Below are 20786 nucleotides of genomic sequence, written 5' to 3' on the forward strand. Positions count from 1 at the left end.
ATCAATTGATTACACATGCTTTTTATTAATTAAAACATGTAATTAAACTATTAAAATGGAATCCAGAAATGTTTTAATGGAAAGCACAGAAATTGGGGATAATAAAACTAAACTTTTAATCGATTGTTTTATAATTCTCTGCACAATCACATAACACAGACAAAAGATCGTCCCGCCTAATTACATTGAAAAAGAATAATTAGCAAAAGATGTTTGTTTTTATTTTTATTTTATTTTTTTACATCCTCCTGTGGATGGATTTACCAAAATTATGAACAGATATATTGACAAAACATTTGAATAGACTCACAATTTCATAATGGACTGCAAAATATAAAGATTTTTTGCATCATTTCATAAAATGCCACTGAAATTACAAATACATTGAGCATTTAACAATGAACAAAACATACACGCGCATATATCCATAGAAATTTACGGAAATACCTGCACCAAAAAAAAAGGAGGGGGAAGGAAAAAAACAAAAACAAAGGGAAAAAGGAGAAAACCCTGCTATGATATTCAATATTGTAGAAAAACAGAGAACAAAACATTTGTCTCATTTAAAACACATATACAGAAGAGCTCAGTATTCTTACTTCAACACTGTAAACATCATTTAAAGACAGTGTCATAGTTCTTTCTTTTTTAAATCCAATTGATTTTTTTAACTTCCACTGTCAATAATTCTCTAGTCCATCTAAATAAATCAGTAAAGAAATGTAATTTCTCGAACAAATCTGTGCTTTAAGACTTTCCCTCAAAAATGAAGCACACTTTACATTTCCCAAATGAACGGACAGTCATCCTTTACAAGTTTATATGATTTGACTCCTCTTAATTAATTCAAATGATACTGGTTAGTGATAGTTTGTTCATGGATTGTTTTCCCCTCCCCCGCTGTATAGCAAGAGTCAGATCTACATCAGAAGATAAAGGCTGAATATTCATTTGAGGCACGTCCGTGTTGTCTGCTTACGTCTGTCTCCGAAAGCCATTGGCGGCACTTAAATTCAGCGTGCTTTCTTGACTACACATTTCCTCCTGATTTTCTTTCAAGTTATGGCCACTTCCTGTCATTTACGCAAAGAGAGGTTTGACAGTTTGCAAAGTATCTGAAGAGTAGGTGATAAACTATGCATCCATATTTGAAAAAAAAAAAAATTAAAATTACCCATCCTTGTGTTGTTCAGTTCTTTATGATGTGCCCCGCTGACTAATTTCGAGCCGGAAACATGTGCAGCCTTAGCTTATCTTCAAATCGAGTCACAAATAATATGTAAACTGTAAAAAGTCGTGAACATAAACGGCAGGATGTTGTGAATAGTGAGTGGTGTATGCCGAGGTCGTGTGAATTTGAGCTGGTGATGAAAAGAGACAGGTGGAGGCGATTCAGTGTGTAGGAACAGAGGTCGTAATGAGGAAATCATTTAATCCCAGGATCCTTTAGAGGACAGGCAGTCACCCAGGGCTTCCAGAGAGTCCCAACACAATTCAGTGATTGCAGTTTCAACAACGCACCAGGATGGTGCATAGAACGCTGCTACAAATGAATGGCCTGTGTGCGTTTCCTCATAGGATATCTTCAGGTGAGCACCTGGGCTTTATTTCAGAGTTGATTCATTTGTGAATGAACAAATCCCTTAGATAATTTAATAGTAAATGCACCAATTTGAGCTTATGAAACTTTGAAACAAGCAAATCCAGTCTGAATTAGTCAAGACTGCACACTAAACATATTATAATACCAATAACATATGAAAGGATTTGACCTTGTACAAGGTTTGGACATCACTGAAACGCAATTAAGAGATAGGTGAGGGTGGAAGAAATGGCAATGGATGTTAATTTGAGCGAATGTAAACATTTTCATCTTTAAAAGTAAAATCTGGGATGTGAAAAAAAAAAACTATGTCAGGAATGCAACACTGGCGGCCTCAACACTGTTTATATACAGAGATAATAATGTAGAGGAAGTATTGTCATTTTTTGTTGTCATTTGCACGGTTGATTTACTTTCATTTAAAATGTCGTCGATAGAAAATCATTCGGATGCAGTCTGACTGCATCCGCTGTATTAAAACACCCTTAAAATTGCTGAATATTTTTATTGTCAAAGTGACATTCAGTGCTTTACGTCTATCTACCGAGTATAACCCATGATGAGTGGGGGCCATTGACAGCAACAATAACATGAAAACGTTCTCAGATTTTTAGAAGTCGACCTCTTCTTTAGAAATGACCCATTTGTTTCCTTTGAGGAAACTAGAAACACAAAACTGGCTGACCGCCAAAATCTCAGTATTTGTCATATCACAAGATGGGGTGTGTAGAAATATAATTTCAGGAACTGAATGCATTAGAAACCCATCGATAATGTACCTGCACATGCCATGTGTCATTACAAATAATCCAATAAATACAGAAATTATTGCACAGTAGAAAGGCTCCATGAATTCCTAATGGACTACTCCTCTGTTAGTTGCTGGGAAATGCGGGACTAACATTTCCCTGTGTTCTTGTTTCTCAGGTGGCAGTTTGTTTTCACAAAACAAAAAAATATAGTCAAGAAAAAGGCTATCCAGCTAAACCCATAATGCAGTGCATCGGAAAGTGGTCTCAAGCTCTGTCCGACTCCTCAAGTTTGACCTCATTGGTCAACAAATGCTCTCCATGCCACTTCTTCATGTGCTTTTCCAGGGTGCTGTACACGCTGAAGGGCATGTGGCAAATATCGCAGCGGTACACCTCTTTGCCGAACTGCCCGTGGGTCTTCATGTGACGGGTAAGCTTACTGCTCTGGGCGCAAGCGTAGCTGCACAGGTCACACTTGTAAGGCCTCTCACCCGTGTGGCTGCGCCGATGCACGGTCAGATTGCTGCAGTTCTTGAACACCTTCCCACAGTACTCGCAGGTGTCACTCCGTCGACTCTCCTTGGAGCTGGGTGGTCTCCCTGGCCCAGGACCCCGCAGATGGAGGTGAGGTGTACTGCTACCACTTCGCCCTGACATGCCACCACCCTCCAGAATTTCCCCTGGAGGGGTGGAGAAGCGCAGGCTGCCCGTCTCGGATGAAGAGTGCTCGGAAGAAGTGCCGAAAGGCGACTGCCTGGAGTCGGTAAAGCTCAGGAATGGCTCCCTTATGAAGTGGTGGGATGCAGCATAACCGGCAAGCAGCTGAGAATACACGTTTTCCGGGGATATGACGGGCACCTGCGGATGCTCCATATCCTTCTCCATCTTGATCCTCTTGGCAGTAGACCCAGAGAGGCCGGAGCTGGAAAGAGGCACTGGCTTCCGGTGAAACATCGCTGAGATGGAATCCTTCGGGCCGCAGCCTCTGCCATTCACCATGGGCCGCCGGTCTCTGTCGGCGTCCCTGGCTGCCGAAACTGTGTCCATCTCCTGGCATGGCCTGCTGCCCGGTGGCAGTCTCAAGTGATTGTCGAGGTTGTTGTATTGGCTTTCTGTCACTCTGTCCGTGGCCAGCAGGGGCTTCTCCTCTGGGGAGGGTCTCGGGCCATTCTCTCTGTTCCTGCTCAACTCCGAGTCCATGCTCAGGTTGGACTCGGGCCTGCTCCCATTTTGCTGTTCTTCCTCCTCTTCCTCCTCCTCCTCTTCCTCCTCTTCCTCCTCCTCCTCCTCCTCATTCTCCAATCCCTCCCTTGTGCCATTGTCCTCAGTGTTTTTCAGCCCCTCTCCAGCTGAGTCTTGCCCTCCCTGCTCAGGTGAGCTCCCCATGGAGCCTGACTTGTGCATGTGCGTCTTCATGTGGCGCTTTAGCTTGCTGGCCTGCGAGCAGGCGTGGTCACAGAGATGGCACTTGTAGGGTCTTTCGCCAGTGTGGCTTCGTCTGTGCACAATCAAGTTGCTTTGGAACTTGAAAGTCTTGCCACAGAACTCACAGGACTTGGCTTTGCCGACCTGACTTAGTGGCGATGAGGAATGGCCTCTGGATGGAACTGATGGCGGCTGTGAGGGTGTGGTTAGGAAAGGGAGAGGTTTGGAGCCAGGCTGGAAGAGAGTGGGGCTGAGCAGGCGATGCATAGGGGGTACACGGTTGGGAGAAAGAGGGGGAGTCGGGCCACCGTTGTTGTTGTTGTTGCCCGCCAAATCACGGAGACGGTCAGCGAAGCCCATGGATGGTTCAATGCCCATTGATTGATGGTTCAGCCGCATCACTCGCTCAAAAGCACTTGGATGCTGGGACAGAAGACCCATCTCCTCTGGGCCAAGGCGTTCCAGAGGGTGACGAGGTGGCGGAGGGCTTACAAAGGGCGGGGTGGATGGCAAGCGGGTGTCGATGTATCTGGGTGGTGGAGGCTCTCTTAGCAGCGGGGCACCCATGCGAAACAGTTGGAAAGGGTTGCTCCCATCACCCAGGAAACTGGCTAGAGGGGAACGGGGCAAGGCATCAGCCCCCAGTGGAGGAGGAAGGGCCAAGCGAGGGGTAAGCGAGCAGCTAGTAGGGTGGGTGTCCAGGTAGATGCGTATCCCATGGATGTTCTGCGCATGCTGCAGCAGAAACCATGCACTGGAAAAGGGTTGCTTACAAGTGGTGCAGATGTAACTGGAGGGCTCATCTCTTCCTGGAAGACACAAAACAAGTGGATGTAATTAATATATACATATTAGCTATTAACTCTCTGATCTGGTGCAAGGGGGAGGTTGAGATAGCACACTTTAATAGCTTTCCGTGTCATTTGCGCATCTGTTTGTTCTCAGTGATGGTTTTAAATGTAATCAAAGCAAAGAGTCCTCTATGGTGAGGTTCATGGATCATTTCTGTTTAAAAATTAAACAGGCAGCATGTGAAAGACATTTCATTGCGCTGCGGCGACAGCCATTTTATAAGATTGAATGAAAATTACATCACCCTAAGAGGGGAGACAAGAGCTCTCTGATAGCCTAGCGGGTTATCTACTGTGAGGCAGGGCCGGCTGCTCTCTAAAGCTGTGTCAAAGAGGATCTGCCTGGATGTGACTCACCCAGAATCTGAGTCACACTAGGGGGTTAGTGAGAGCAGGGAAGCTCCCAGAGGGCTGGAGCCTAATGCAGATGGCAGGTATCGCCCACAGGCCACAACGCATTGTGCTAATGCTAATGTCAGCCAGACGTTAATATAGAACTCCCCATTCAAAACCCCGACACCCCCACCTTTCACTATTTCCATATGGAGATAATTCTGTGGCAAGAAAGAGAAAGAGAGGATTAAGGAAGAAAGAGAATGAAATGGAATCGCGTTGATAGGTCAATACATTGACAAAGTCAGGCACATAGTTAGCTACTGACAGTCCCCCATACGCTTATATTTTTGTGATATGATAGTACTTTGCGAACCCATGCCAATGCTCTCATGCGCTTGCTTTCACACTGAAAAAAAGAATATTAACCATACGGAGACATTGATGTCAGTTTTTTTTATAATATAAAGCAAATCACACTGCATGTTAGTACAGATAGAAGTGTCATCTGAACTCATGCATTGATTTAGATCATGTATTAGTTTCGCATGTGGTTATAAAAAATATGATATTTTGGGGATAATATTTTCTATTGGTGAGGGGGATTTGACAATTCAATGGACTAAATAGTCACCTTCATTTATATAGTGCTTTTAACGATATGGGCTGTTTCAAAGCAGCTTTACAGTGATAATAGGAAATGAAAGTAACAGAGATTGTTTTGATTTTACAGCAGCTCTAGAATAAAGTTATTGTCCAGCTGAAGTTAGTTTTAATCGATTCACATGACACCGTTTTGACAGAAAACCCTTAACGCGCTCCGACCCGCTCATCCGCACAGCAACACACGACTACCTGGTGGCTCGAGAACGCAAACCTTAAAATCAGTTCCCAGGTGCAAGCCTTGAAATTGTTTTATTTTTTTCATCTCTATGCAAACCTTAAAAACGCAAACCTATGAAAACGCTGACGCTCATGCATATTACATGTTTAGTCTAAATAAACGTGCAAAAACCTGATTGGAAAGATCCTCGCAGATACTAGAAATAGATCAAAATAGAGTAAATATGTTGAGAATTGGGAAAAATAATATATAATGCAGGTACAAAAAATCATTCTGATCCAAAACGGTTAGCAAAGGAGACAGTGACTTTGATATGCCAACTAATTCAAATTTAAAATATTTTATCATCCATTGTTGCACTTGCTACTAGTTTCTGTAAAAAAAAAAAAAGAGTTCAATATGTCCCCACATGACCATAAGTATTTATGGTTAAGGTGTGATATTGAGGATTTGTTAAAGGAGTTGTTCACTTAAAAAAAAAAAAAATGTTCTGATAATTTACTCACCGCCATGTCATCCATGATGTCCACGTCTTTCTTTCTTCAGTCGAAAAGAAATTAAGGTTTTTGATGAAAATATTCCAGGATTTTCTCCATATAATGGACTTCATTGGGAACCAAACGGTTCAAGGTCCAAATGAGAGTTTCAGTGCAGCTTCAAAGGGCTTTAAACGACACCAGACGATGAATAAGGGTCTTATCTAGGACCCTTCGAGTCATGACTCGAAAAAAGATTTGTTCATTTTGATGAATGAGTTTGAACAGGAGAGTCGCGAACGCTCATTACAGAACAGAGCAAGGCGAGCATTTGTGCTTATAAAACTTAAACTTTTTTATTTATTTTTTAAATGACCAATCGTTTCGCTTGATAAGACCCTTATTCGTCGTCTGGTGTCGTTTAAAGCCCTTTGAAGCTGCACTGAAACTCTAATTTGGACCTTGAACCGTTTGGTTCCCAATGAAGTCCATTACATGGAGGAAAATCCTGGAATGTTTTCATCAAAAACCTTAATTTCTTTTCGACTGAAGAAAGAAAGACATGGACATCTTGGATGACATGGGGGTGAGTAAATTATCAGCAAGTTTTTTTAAAAAAAAGTGAACTACTCCTTTAAGATCATCATATTTCGTTGAGAGTGGTTCTTTGCAGATATGACTTAAGGTTTGTCCGAAAAAACACATGACTGATGCAGTGAAGAGGAAGAGAGTGGTTGTGTATGACATGTCCACAGCCGGTGTTTGATTTGGCTGGCCTTTAAATGGACACCTGGCAAGAGGGATTTTAGATGCTAAGAGAGTAACAGAGAGAGACAAACTAAAATACACACAGGCTGTTCATTTTCATTTTGAGGCCCTGGACAGGAGCCCAAGCCTGGATAAAATCAACAACGGACATATTCTGCACAAACGCTAGTTCCAAAAAAAAAAAAAAAGCCTCATTAACATCCCATATTCCTCTGATGGCTGTACAGGACTAAACATAACATGGGATGGACAAAAAGGGTGAAATGGAGCATTTGTTCGTGCACTAATATATGCATTTGTGTGTGCGCGCGCTTTTGCAATTTGCATCCTATCACATCATACAAAAAAACACCATATGTTACTAAGGGACCGTGTCAGCTAACAGACAGGCAGACTTAATGACGACCAAAGACAAATTTCATCAACTTTCCAAACAAGCCAGAACGAGAGAGAGAGAGAGAGAGAGAGAGAGAGAGAAACCCATAGTGAATAAGTTAGGATATGCTAATGACCCATCAGAGATCCATGTCTTCTGACAGCAGCTTGTGTGGCATGATGGTGTGAAATTACCCATCAGGCACCTCAGGAACACAAATCTCCATCTGATCATGGTCCATTGGGTCCTACTGTGTATGTGTGCCACACTATGGAGGCCTGGGAGGGCCATGTCACAGCAAAGCGCTCCAGCCAATAAAAGTGCTCATTATGGAATCATCGCTGTTCGCTCTGTGATTCAATTTGCAGTAATTACCGCGGTCCGCGTCCATGAAACCGTTCGCTGTGGGCAGAGGTCAACTGCCAGTTAACAGAGTGTCTTTTCTCCTCTCAATGTATTCAATTGCAAGGGCCTAATAGCCTAATTTTCTTCCCTCTTGCACTTCAATAAATATTGCCGGGATTACAGGTTAAACAGCTAAATTGAGTTGTGGCTGTTATATTACAGAGCTGGCTGTTAGCGTGCATGAAGCTAACAGCTCGGCAGTAGCGTTCTCGTTGTGTTAAACAAGTGCTTGGATGTCTACGTGCATGTCTTTGTGCATGTGTGTATAGGATATGTGATTAATGACAAATGTGTGTGTGTGTGCGCAGAGGGGCTTTTACACTAAACTTATCCACCCTCTTGGGTTTAGTATTACAAAACCTCACGGCCAATTAGTCCATCCTCAGGGACCTCCAACCTGGGTTTAGATATGTTGATTTCAACATTTTGTGGCAATTAATTTCCTTTTAAGAGCATGAATGCAGTGACGGAGAAGTGAGGAGGAGGGGCTGGAGGGTGTTTTTTAATTATCTGCGGACAAATCTGGCAGACTTGAGAGCACTGCTGTTTCATGAGGGAAACAACATTAGCATTAGCTACTGCTGTCTGCAGCATTACCCGACCGTGAACCAATCACTTACCGGAGCTGGACTAATGGAATAGTCATGGGATGATGTGCGAATGTGTGAAACTCGTTTGATGTTGCCGTAACGCGAGGACATATGTGTGTGGCGTAATGTGCGGCGTAATGTCACAGGGACAGAGTGCGAATACGTGAAACTGTTTTGTTGTGAATCATATTTGATGATGACACAATGCAAGGATGTGTGTGTGTGCGACTCTTTTGATGATGTCACCATGCAAGAGCAATATAGACCCTTTTTCAGTTGGTAAACATGGTGACGTTTTTATTGTGGGCGGCGCTTAGGTGGAATCAGAACGATCCCTCTGGCCGCTTTGCTAACGCTAGTTAGCAAGTATCGTTAGCTTGTTGACTGGAGAAAATACGATTTTATCTTAATGTGTAAGGTCACCTAGTGTCCAGGACCGCGATTGTTATTTCCAAAAGTTATTTTTAACGGACCGAACCAGATTGGCCGACCTGTAGCCGCCTACATGCTCTTTCAATGCATGGACGATCTGACAGGATTAACGTTACGTTACCACGGTTGAGTGGCCTGACTTCTACACCTACCTTATAGAGAAACCGATCGTAAAGAGAAACTGAGATTTAGATGCTTATATGGTCCTGTACAAGACTTGTGTGTACGATCCGCAGTTCTGCCGAGCCAGCTCCAAGACCACGACGACGATGTAAAGAGTGACATTACGGTGCGATTTTAATCATGTGAATATTTTCTAAAAATAAAAATTCCAGATTCAGCATATTCATTTTTCATCAATTCTTGCACCAAACAACACAATAAGATGACATTTTATAATAGTAACAATAATTTAAGCTCCTTATTATGTAGCCGAATCAGTGCTGGTTTGTATTAGCCACCTCCAGTTTTCACTTTGTTTTGCCTCCAGCTAGCGCCGTGACGTAACTGTGACGTTACGGTCTATACGCAAATGCGAGGACAAAACGAGGGCATCTATGTGTGTGCAAATACATGCAATCCAAGACAGCAACATAGTGTCGGCCCACATCTGGGCTGACACTATGTGCTGTCTGGGATGCGTTTGGTAATGACATCGCAAACTAAGACAAGTGCACGTGCGAATCCGTAAAACGTGTTTGATGATGTTACAACTTAAGGACATATGAGCATGTGCAAATGGCTGAAACTCACGGGACAGCAGCATAAGGACATCTATGTGAGTGCAATTGCATTAACGCATTTAAGTTTGTGCAAATTCAAGCAACGCGTTCTGCAATCATATCACAAAGACAAGCGCACGTACGAATGCATGCGACTTGCTTGATGATGTCACAACGTAGAGACAAATGAGCGTCTGCAATTGCGTGAAACTCGAGTGACAGCGCAAATTCTTCTCTGTGTGGGCAAAGACAAGAGCGTGTACGAATGACTAGGGTTGAGTATCGAGAATCGAGTATCGATTGGAACCGGGACTAACTTTTAGTTTTTCCCGGAATCGTTCAAAAGTTAAAATTTCGATTCCTAGTTTCGGTATTCACAGTCCGCCGAGCGGAAGAAGAAACCGCTGAACAACACCAACGAATAAGCGTCTACCGGAAGTGTTGGCATAACCGCGTGAGTTATGCCAACGTTTATGCAGATAGCTTACGTCGGCGGTCCAAAGTGTGGCTTCACTTTTCTAAAAACAACGAAATCTCTGCAAAATGCAAAATTTGTGACAAAAGGAGTATTTCCTTCAGAAAGGATTATTTCCTTCAGAAAGACCGTTGATTAGCAAGGTTAGCTAAACCCTGCCTTTTAAAAGAATCGGAATCGAGAATCGTTAGGAACCGGAATCGAAACAAGGAATCGGAATCAGAATCGTTCAAATTCAAACGATACCCAACCCTACGAATGACACATGTGCGCATGTAAATGCGTAACCAGTATGATGATGTCACACTTCTAAAATAGCAATGCAACAACAATATGTGCATGTGTGTGTACAACTCGGTCCTGGCAATCTCACAGCTCTGCCCCTTGAACCCGCTACATTCCTAGCTGTCGAAAGCCACAGCGGCACATTTGCATAGAGAACAAAGGAAGAGGTGATGCCATGGGGACTACGACACGCCTTCACTCCCCTCCGGACCCTCCCCTCCCATCCCGAACGTACCCTCTGTGCACCTGTCACAAGCCTGGCTGACACCTCACACCGCAGTAACACGGGCCCTCATTAGCATGCCTCTGATCTTGGGCTCCCAGGGGCTCGTGGGGCCTCACCTCGCATCACTGATGTCTTGTTTGTGATGATCGTGGCTAATCAGGGGGCCAGACCACTATGCTAATGAGAAACACAGAGGTGCAGCATTCTGTGTCGTGCAACTCTGCTGTCTGTGCCACCAACACACTCTAGGGACTGCTGATGTGATTTGGATGCGAGTGTTTGTGTCTGAGAGAGATAAACAATATCTATGCGCTGCTTATGGGAAGAGTACTGTGGAAGATGTTATTAAAAAAAAAACGTTTAAAGTATTACTGATTCTTTGAAGTCAATTTAAATCAGGGGTGTCCGGATTCATCCTGCGGGGGCATTGTCCTGCAGACTTTAGCCTCAACACCCCTGCATAAAGGTTTCTAATATGCCTAGTAAAATCTTGATTAGCTGGTTCAGGGTGTGTTTAATTGGGTTTGGAGATGAACTCTGCAGGACAGTGGCCCTCCAGGAGCAGGACTGGACACCAATGATTTTGGGGAAGTGTACATGACTGTTTAAACTAGGGCTGAAACGATTCGTCGACATTGTTGACAATAAAAAATTGTCGACAAATATCGCTGTTGTCGAGTAATCGATTGATCTCACTTGACCTAATGTAAGGACGTGCAATATCGCGATTTCACCGCTACGGCGCGGTGAAGCTAAAGTGTAATGCAGCCCTTTACAAATGCATGTGGTAAAAGAAAAAAAAAACAGCACCAATTATGACAGAGTGCAAACGAATCCGAACTAGCCAGGTTTGGGAAAGTTTCACAAAACTTAAAGAGGAAACATCCCGGCAAAAGAGGAGCCGGTGAGAATTGAGTGTTCTCCAGCTGGAGCTAACTGACTAGTGGTAACATAAATCTCTTTATTAGATAATGCAATACTACTAATAATAGTAATGATATTATGATTAATAATATAATTACAGTAATGTGACGATGTATGCATAGAACAAAGCTTGATCAAGCTTAGGAGTCAGGGCTGTTTTTATTATTGTAACACTATTAGGTATTATAGTCTTATCACTCGCCTGTATTTTGTTCCATAATCATGAAGACTTACAAAAGGAGAGGTTAGGAAGCATATAATGGCAGTTACTTTTTATTTTTCATACTATAAATTAAAAGGTGAATGAGAACGTCTCTGTCAGCTCAATTGTCATGTAAAAAAAAGATTGTAATAATTTTATATGTATAATAACGGTTTGCAGATTCATATTTTACCATTCTTTGTGTCCTGAAAAAGCAGTGGTGCTATTAAACAATGCTTATAGAGCATTTGTGTGTGATTTGAGATGGACTGAAATCTGAAAACTTAGAGAATGACCTGTTTAGTTGGCTCAAAGTTCATTTACACAACCATTTCAAAAGCTGAACTGATTTTCTTTTTGTATATTATAGTAAGAATATGTATAACTCAATGTTTTAACTAATTGAAAAAGCTGAATAATCATTCCAAACTTACTGATTAGCCAACAAAATAATCGACATTCTAATAATCGTTAGATTAATCGATTATCAAAATAACCGTTTGTTGCAGCCCTAGTTTAAACTTGGCCATTAGTTTACAGCATTTTGGGTGCCTGAAAATGTAACGTGTATATGTCCCCTGCTTTTTCTATGCCTTTAGTGGTACCAAATGGAACTGCAAAAATAATGACTGTTTTCCGACAGGTTTTCTGAACACTCCTCCCTAACTCTACTTATAACTGACTAAATTTGAACACTGAATGATGTATTTGAACTTGAAATTTATAGATGGTTCACTGTCTATCCTTTTCTTCCTGTTTGTCTGGATTTCACTCAGTCCTTGTGATAGATAGGCGTGATAGACTGTACATTGATTGAGCTGTGAGCCTTAACAGACCATGATATTGGGTTTTGATAAATGATTATGACAAAGAAATGAATGATTTTGGCAGGAAGATGATGAGTGGAAAGCCAGACCACATGCTGGGGCTAAAACCACTATACCAGTTTCTTGAAGGGAGTCTGATATTTTCATGTTGAATTCCACAGCCTGCAGCAAATTGTGTGTCTGTGTGTTCGTGTGAGTGTGTATGTGTATGTTCAAACTTTGGTGTTAACAAACGGAGATATAAATCAATATTTTTTCTTGTTTTCCACAAATATCTAAATGCTAGAATAAAGTAAATCAAAAGTAAAAAAAAAAATAAAAGAATAATAATAAACAAAATGGACATGGATGGACAGATGGATGGATGCATGGATGGATGGATGGATGGATGGACGGACGGACGGTTGGATGGATGGATGGATGGATGGACGGATAGATGGGTGGGTGGATGGATGGATGGACGGATGGACGGACGGATGGAAGGATTGATGGATGGATGGATGGATGGACGGTTGGATGGATGGATGGATGGACGGATAGATGGATGGATGGATGGATGGACGGATGGACGGACGGATGAACGGATAGATGGGTGGATGGATGGATGGATGGATGGATGGATGGACGGACGGTTGGATGGATGGATGGATGGATGGACGGATGGATGGACGGTTGGATGGATGGATGGACGGACGGATGGACGAACGGATGGACGGATAGATGGGTGGATGGATGGACGGACGGACGGACGGTTGGATGGAAGGACGGATAGATGGGTGGATGGATGGATGGATGGATGGATGGACGGACGGACGGTTGGATGGATGGATGGATGGACGGATGGATGTGTAACGGAGGCCAGCTAGTAGTTGCTGTGCGAGTAAACCTCACTCCCCGATCTCAATAGACGCTCTAGCGACAGACGCTAGAGGCTGCAGTCTTTAGCCTCCTTGCTAGAGCGCCCGACTCTCATGCCGGGGACCTGGGTTCGAGGCCCGCTCGAAGCGGGGCGAAGTAGGACCAGGGTGGAGGGGTTATGGATGGACGGACGGATGGACGGATAGATGGGTGGATGGATGGATGGATGGACGGACGGATGGATGGATGGTGTGAAAGCCTCTTGCAATACTGAACTACTGACTATCAATTTCACTTTTTTACCCATAATCCTCCTGTAGTTCAGTGCTCTAGTCTAGTGGATTAGAGCTATCTGTGATTCCTGGCCATAATAAGGACGGACAACTGTATATGAAAAGACTCCCATTCTACAGTGGAAAAACTGTGTGTGTAGAGAAGCCACAGAGGATAGTGGCAGGCAAAGTGGTTATGGCAGGCACACACACATACATACACACACTTATGTCTCCTGTCTAAGTGAAAGCAGGCCTGTTGCAGTAACCGTTCCAATCTGTCTCCATCTGCAGGAGCACAGAGGAGGGACATCACAAACTGTGGTCTCACACAGTTTGCACACAACACACAAGCATATACACGCAAAAACACCTTCACAGTCACATCTACAACTACGAAAACAAATAAACTGAGATTTTCTCAGCCATTGTCGCAAAAAAAGACAAAAGAAAAGAAAAATAACACCTTCATAATAAATCCATCCAAACCCCACTAACACACAATATCCATTCAGCAGTTTGGGTTTCTTACATATTCGGGTCTTTAGCGACCCAGATCTACCTCTAACCAATCCCTAAACTCGTTTATTGGGCCCGTAATATTATTATCTTATGAATGTGTACATGATTTCTAACATATTTTAAACACATATTTGTATGTAGTAGAGCCAGACCGATATATATCGGCAGGCCGATATTATCGGCCGATATTAGGCATTTTCTAAAATATCGGTATCGGCAGTTATAATGGCCGGTAAATGAATATTTCAAAAATAAAATAAAAACGGGCAAATCACGCTTCAACCATGTCATGAGTGTTGGAGTTGTATAGTTTGTCCACCAGAGGGCACTCTACAACGTCCCTGTTGGCAACACTCGTGTGCTTTATAACGCGCCACACATCCTGCAACAGGCAGAGAGAACCAGTTATGCATTATCATATTATTTTAGTTAAAACTCAAAATTAACTACAAATAACTAATGTTAGGGAAATCTGATAATAGGTTGTTGCTCGTTTCTGAAATAAAATAAGAATAAGAATATCGGCCGATATATCGGATTTTAAAACCAACAAATATTTGTATAGGTATCGGCCTTCAAAATCCTTTATCGGTCGGGCTCTAGTATATAGTGTTAAAGTAAATTTATCTTGCTTTAAAGAACAAGAAAAAATACGTTTTTTTTGCAGTGCACCATGAGCCTCATACCTATCCTATCCATAATGACACACCCACATCAGCCTTTTTCTTCCTCCTGCACCCTTACTGCCAGTCTCCTGAAGAAACAGGCCAGCCAAGGGTAGCGTAACCATCTAAATGAAAACACATGCCACCCTAGAGTGCCCTGTCATCATCCGATACTGCCAGAGCGAAGACGTCCTACGGCGTAGACGGGAAAGGACAGTGAAAAACAACTGGAAAGACTTCTCTGTCAGTAAGAGCTATGACTCTTGGCTCGGTGAGAACAGAGAGAAGTGCATTAGCACAGCGTTTTGTGGCATTGCAACTAGTCTGAATCATAGCTTGGAGTGTGCGTCACTGTGTTAAGATCTGGCTGGCGTGAAAAGGCCGTTCAAGAAGAGCTGCAGGAACTTGATGGATGACACTGGTGCTTGCGGCTGAAGGGAGATGCGGAAAAGCCAGCGGGGTGGAGAGAAAAAAGCAAATAGGGGGACAGCGAGGGACCAGTTCAAAGCAAACATTGCTCCATGTCATCGCAATCGTACCCTGGATCACAATCAAAATCTCCCAGCCGTATATATATCTAGCGGTTTGCGCTAATAGCTAATCTCTGTATGTTTGACATGAGACGGGATCAAAATAGCCTTGCGTTAGTTAAGTTGTTACTTTGAAATAGTTTCGCCTTTTAGATCCATTTAATCCTTTCCATTTGACATGTTTTTAGAAAGATCGATTTTAAAAAAAAACGTCCGTTAGCATACTCATTTATCTCTGTTCGGCTGTCGCAGGACTTCCCAGGAGTGCACCGTTTGAATTCTGACATTTTGCTCGTGGCCGCTCAGGTCTGGATACAAACATTTTTATTAGACGTTAAATCTGACTACACTTAGAAAAAAAAAAAAAGATTTTCTTCTGGTTTTCTTTTAATCGTATTTCCTAGTACAAATATCGAAACATTCTTAGATGAGGATACATTTACATGAAAAGCAAAATCACATACCGGTAATATAAGTGTAAAATGGATCATAATTAAGTGACTTCACACTAAAATAAAAATAAAAAAAGTTTGCTATAAAAGGGATAGTTCGGTTCTGTTCCAAACTGTTTGGTTTACCATATTCTTCAAAATATCTTCTTTTCTGTTCAGCAGAAGAAAGAAACTCGTACAGGTTTGGAACAACTTGAGGGTGAATTAATGATGACAGAATTTTCATTTTTGAACTCCCCAAAAAATTATATATATATATATATATATATATATATATATACTATATAGTGTGTGTGTGTGTATTTTATTAAAGGCTTGCACCTTGGAATCTATTTCAAGGTTTGCGTTCTCGAGGCACCAGGCACTGTTGCTGTGCGGATGAGCCGGCCGGAGTGCGTTAAGGGTTTTCTGTTAGAACGATATCATGCAAGTGACCCTTAAGTTAAAGGACAACTCCGGCGCTAAATGAACCTTAAGTCTAATTACACATTGTTACCTAGTCAACCGTTATCTGAGATTTGTTTTCATGATTGCGAATGTAAATAGTTTTATCTCTAAAAACAGTTTAGCCTATAACACTAGTATAACGCTTGTATATAGGGCATAGAGTAATGACAAATAAAAATCGCTTGTTATTACCACTAACAAGGCTCAAAATAGCCTCACAGTAACACGACAGCATAGCAAGGGTCCCTACATTCAAACCGAAGCATTGAGAACTTTGTCAGTGTCCATACAGTTTAATAAGCAGATATTTTATACACACAGTCAACTTCGCGAATACAGGAAGAAGCCATCTTTGAAAAATAGTCTCGACCAGTCGATCTACGAACGCCGATCCAAGTGCGCTGGTGAGATGTGAATAAGGTGATAAGGTGAGCGCGAACAGTAGGCTACGTGTACATATTGAAGAGAAGTAAACGGTTTGTGTTTGTGTTTCTTCTGGAAACAGCGGACCATATGAGATTCTGCACAGTGCAGCGCACTTGGATCGGCGTTCGTAGATCGACTGGTCGAGACTATTTTTCAAAGATGGCTTCTTCCTGTATTCGCGAAGTTGACTGTGTCTATAAAATATCTTCTTATTAAACTGTATGGACACTGACAAAGTTCTCAATGCTTCGGTTTGAATGTAGGGACCCTTGTTATGCTGTCGTGTTACTGTGGGGCTATTTTGAGCCTTGTTAGTGGTAATAACAAGCGATTTTTATTTGTCATTACTCTATGCCCTATATACAGGCGTTATACTACCGTTATAGGCTAAACTGTTTTTAGAAATAAAACTATTTACATTCGGCAATCATGAAAAGAAATCTCAGATAACGGTTGACTAGGTAGCAATGTGTAATTAGACCAAAGGTTCATTTTGCGCCGGAGTTGTCCTTTAATAAATAATTATTTAGCAACGGAAGTGAATCGATCAAAACTAACTTTAGCAGGACAATAAATTTATTCTAGAGCTGCTGTAAAATCAAAACAATCTCTGTTGCTGTAAATTCCGAATCTTTTTCCGAATCAATTCGTTCGTTGAATGAACCAAATGACTCGGAAAAAGATTTGTTCATTTTGATGAACGAGTTCAAACAGGAGAGTCACAAACACTCATCACAGAACAGAGCAAGGCGAGCATTTGAGCTTATAAAACTTAAACTTTGTTATTTATTTATTAAATGAGCGATCTTTACGCTTGATAAGACACTTATTCATCGTCTGAAATCGTTTAAAGCCCTTTGAAGAGTTTGCAGTTTTGGACCTTGATCCGTTTGGTTCCCATTGAAGTCCATTATATGGAGAAAAATCCTGGAATGTTTTCATCAAAAACCTTAATTTCTTTTCGACTGAAGAAAGAAAGACATGGACATCTTGGATGACATGGGGGTGAGTAAATTATCAGCAAACGTTTGTTTTTTTTTGTTTTTTTTTAAAAAGTGAACTACTCCTTTAAGTAATTATATGTGTTTTTCATGCTGGGACTAGCATGGGATGCTGGTTGCAGGTTTGCTTGTCTCCAGCAAGACCAGTACTATCACCAGCATAAACCAGCCCGGACCCACTAAAAGTGTGAGCAAGGGAAGCAGAAAAGAGCGGAGAGCTATCCCGTATGTGAAATAATTGCCCTAGTATTTTTTTGGATTACGTCTACTATAATGGTCCCCAGCTGGGCCCAGGCTTCTATACCCATTTAAAGCTCACTGTAAAAAATCCCGAGGCCCTCAGCGCGCCTTCCCAAACAATCAGGGCCCTGTAAAACAGCTCCTTCGATACCTCATGTGCCGGGATCTGCGACACATGCCAGTCATGTGAATGGATTCCACTTCTGTTGCGCTCTGCGGGACCAACGCTGTGAGTACCCAGTGAGTACCCAGAATCCCTTGCACAGATCACAAAATCAGATGCCAAATCAAGACTAAAGCTTTGGCTGTATACTTTAAATGCTAAATTGTGTGCAATATTCAAATTACCATGTCTCCAATAGTGCCTCGATGATGTTTTAGATTAAGATTTACACTATTACATGCATTTATACCAGTACAATAATCATTAAGCATACAATAATCATCTTAAGGGGCAACAACACCAGATTATCCCAATATTAACCCATTTAGAAGCACTATTTCTGAAAAGCATAATTGCTTTTATAGATGGGGTGCCGTTTTGTCGTTTTTGTAGCACTTTAGTTTAGGGACCAATTCACTATCAACTAGCTAGTTAACATGCATATTACAAGGATATTGTCTGTTTATTAGCACTTACAAAACACATTTAATGCCTTATTCTACATGACCATATTCTTCATTCCTTAATCTAATCCAATATCTGAACATAACAACTATTAATAAGAAGTAATTAGGAGTTTGTTGAGGCAAAAGTAAGAGTTAATAGTTAGGTAATAGTGAGAATTGGACCCTAAACTAAAGTGTGACCCTTTTTTTATTTGCATTTAACATGTAAAAACATTTATAAAATGTAATGTATACACAATGAGTTCTAATTTTTCTTTCTATTTACCTCACTACAAATGTTATGTGCATTTTAATTGTTATTTATACGTAAATACCACGTTTAAACACTTTTTTCAAACCACACACACACACACACATTAATCTATCAATATTAGATATTTTTTATATTGTGGACTATTTTATCTGCCTAATAATTTAAGTTTTGCCCTATATGTTCAGAATGGAGTATAAATACTATATCCTATGTTTTTAAATATGATTTTAAACATAACTTTTTTTTTTTGCATTTAACATCCATATACACTCAAATACATCATAATAATGTACGTCCTCATGTTGAAAATAAAATACTTTCTGTTTATCTCAAGGCTTTATAATTGTTATTTATACATATTACCGCATGTTTATCCCACTCTGTGTTCAGACCACACACACAAACGTGCCTAATACCCAACTTAATATTAAAATCCATTGTTATATCTCTCTAAGCTTTCTCTAGGACAAACCAGCATCCCAGAAATCCCTCCTCTATTATTTATGATTTTTTTTCGAGTCAGACAATAGACCTTTGTTCTTTTACATCGTTCCTACTGTGCATTATAAAAATCGTGAGACCTAAACGAACCTGTACGATTGATCTTACTGCATACACTTACTACTTTTAGAAATATGCAAATTCCAAAGAAAAGATTTGTATCTACAGTTATAAGCGGATCGACAACATCGACGGTTAACCGCTTCACGCCAGTCATATTCACGAGAACAAAAGTTAAAAGAGAGAGAGTGCCGATTTCTCCGTGGTGTGTCATCTCGCCCTCAGCCCTCTTCATCCTCTGCTGGGGTAGATCAGCTTCTCCCAGGGCTGTTTTCACAATGATGCGTTTTCAGCTTTTTTGGCACAGCTCCCCGCATAGCTTATGGTTAAGAACAGTCTTTCATCTAGCCAATGCCTTCAGCAAACATACCGGGAGGGCCACATCTGCCGCGCACTACATGCAAGAACAAGCCTTACTGGCATGAATATAAACTGATAAGATCCCGGGTTTATTTATTCAGTGGGATGCAAGGGAGGGTTTAATGCCGAATTATCATGGCGGCTCTCATCCTGCAAAATCTCGGACTGTAATGTCATCGACCACTATCAACGTGACAGAGCAGCCCCTTCCCCTTATTTTGGAGTACCAGACTCTCATTCAAGTACTTTGTGCTGATTTCTGAGATGGGAACACACCAAAATTGCATCTAATAAAAAAACAACCTCACACTAAGACATTCAAACTGTATGTTCCCAGTAAAGTATGGCAGAATGCAGTAGTCTCCTGCAAAGCGACCTGCCAGAATTGCATCATTATTTGATTTTGAACTATCCTTCAATGAATGCAAGGGAAAGTCCACCCAAAAATGAAAAATCTCTCTTCATTTAGTCACCCTCATGCCATCTCAGATTAGATTTTTTTTTTTTTAAATATTCCCTCTCTGTGATGCTTCAAAACCACACAAATAGAGCACGACGGATAAATCAACGTGAAAAGAGAGATGTGTGTAAGAAAAATACTAATCAAAAATGTCATGGCCACCAGAATATTTGGTTGTATGAATATCTGAACATGCCATATTTAAAAATAAAGGACAGCCTCCGCTTTACGCGTTCTTTTTATCAACACGAACGTGGAAAAGTTTCCTTTTTTCTTCTTCAAACATTACAAACTGCATAAGCAATGCTTATAACGCTTGTTTCTGCTTTTCTTTTGCCTGTGTTTTGATCAGGGGATTCAGTACTCTTTTGGAAGTTGCGTAATAGCGCCCCCTACCGTATAACAGTGAAAAAACAGAAAATTTTTCACGTCCCGACGTTTACATTCAACAAACCCACATATGATACGATGGTTGTCTGGAGTATAAGGCCCTGTTTACACGAGAACGCTCGCGGGTGAAAACGGAAAAATATTTTATCGGATGTGCCTTTCGTTTACACAGCGATGACATTTTTGAGGCTTAAAAACGCAAA

The 20786-nt window shown here is 41.4% G+C and overlaps 1 protein-coding gene across 1 annotated transcript in view; it reads right to left on the bottom strand.

Moving 5' to 3' along the window:
* Nucleotides 1–218: 218 nt before the first annotated feature.
* Nucleotides 219–20786, bottom strand: part of bcl11bb (BCL11 transcription factor B b) — a 43071-nt gene continuing 22503 nt past the window's right edge. Inside the window, exon 3 of the mRNA XM_039693041.2 lies at nt 219–4589. Coding sequence (XP_039548975.2) covers nt 2620–4589 — 1970 coding nt within the window. The 3' untranslated portion in view covers nt 219–2619. The remainder of the gene's footprint in view (nt 4590–20786) is intronic.

Source organism: Pimephales promelas, chromosome 13 (assembly GCF_988280905.1).
Source record: "Pimephales promelas chromosome 13, fPimPro1.hap1.1, whole genome shotgun sequence".
NCBI lineage: Eukaryota > Metazoa > Chordata > Actinopteri > Cypriniformes > Leuciscidae > Pimephales > Pimephales promelas.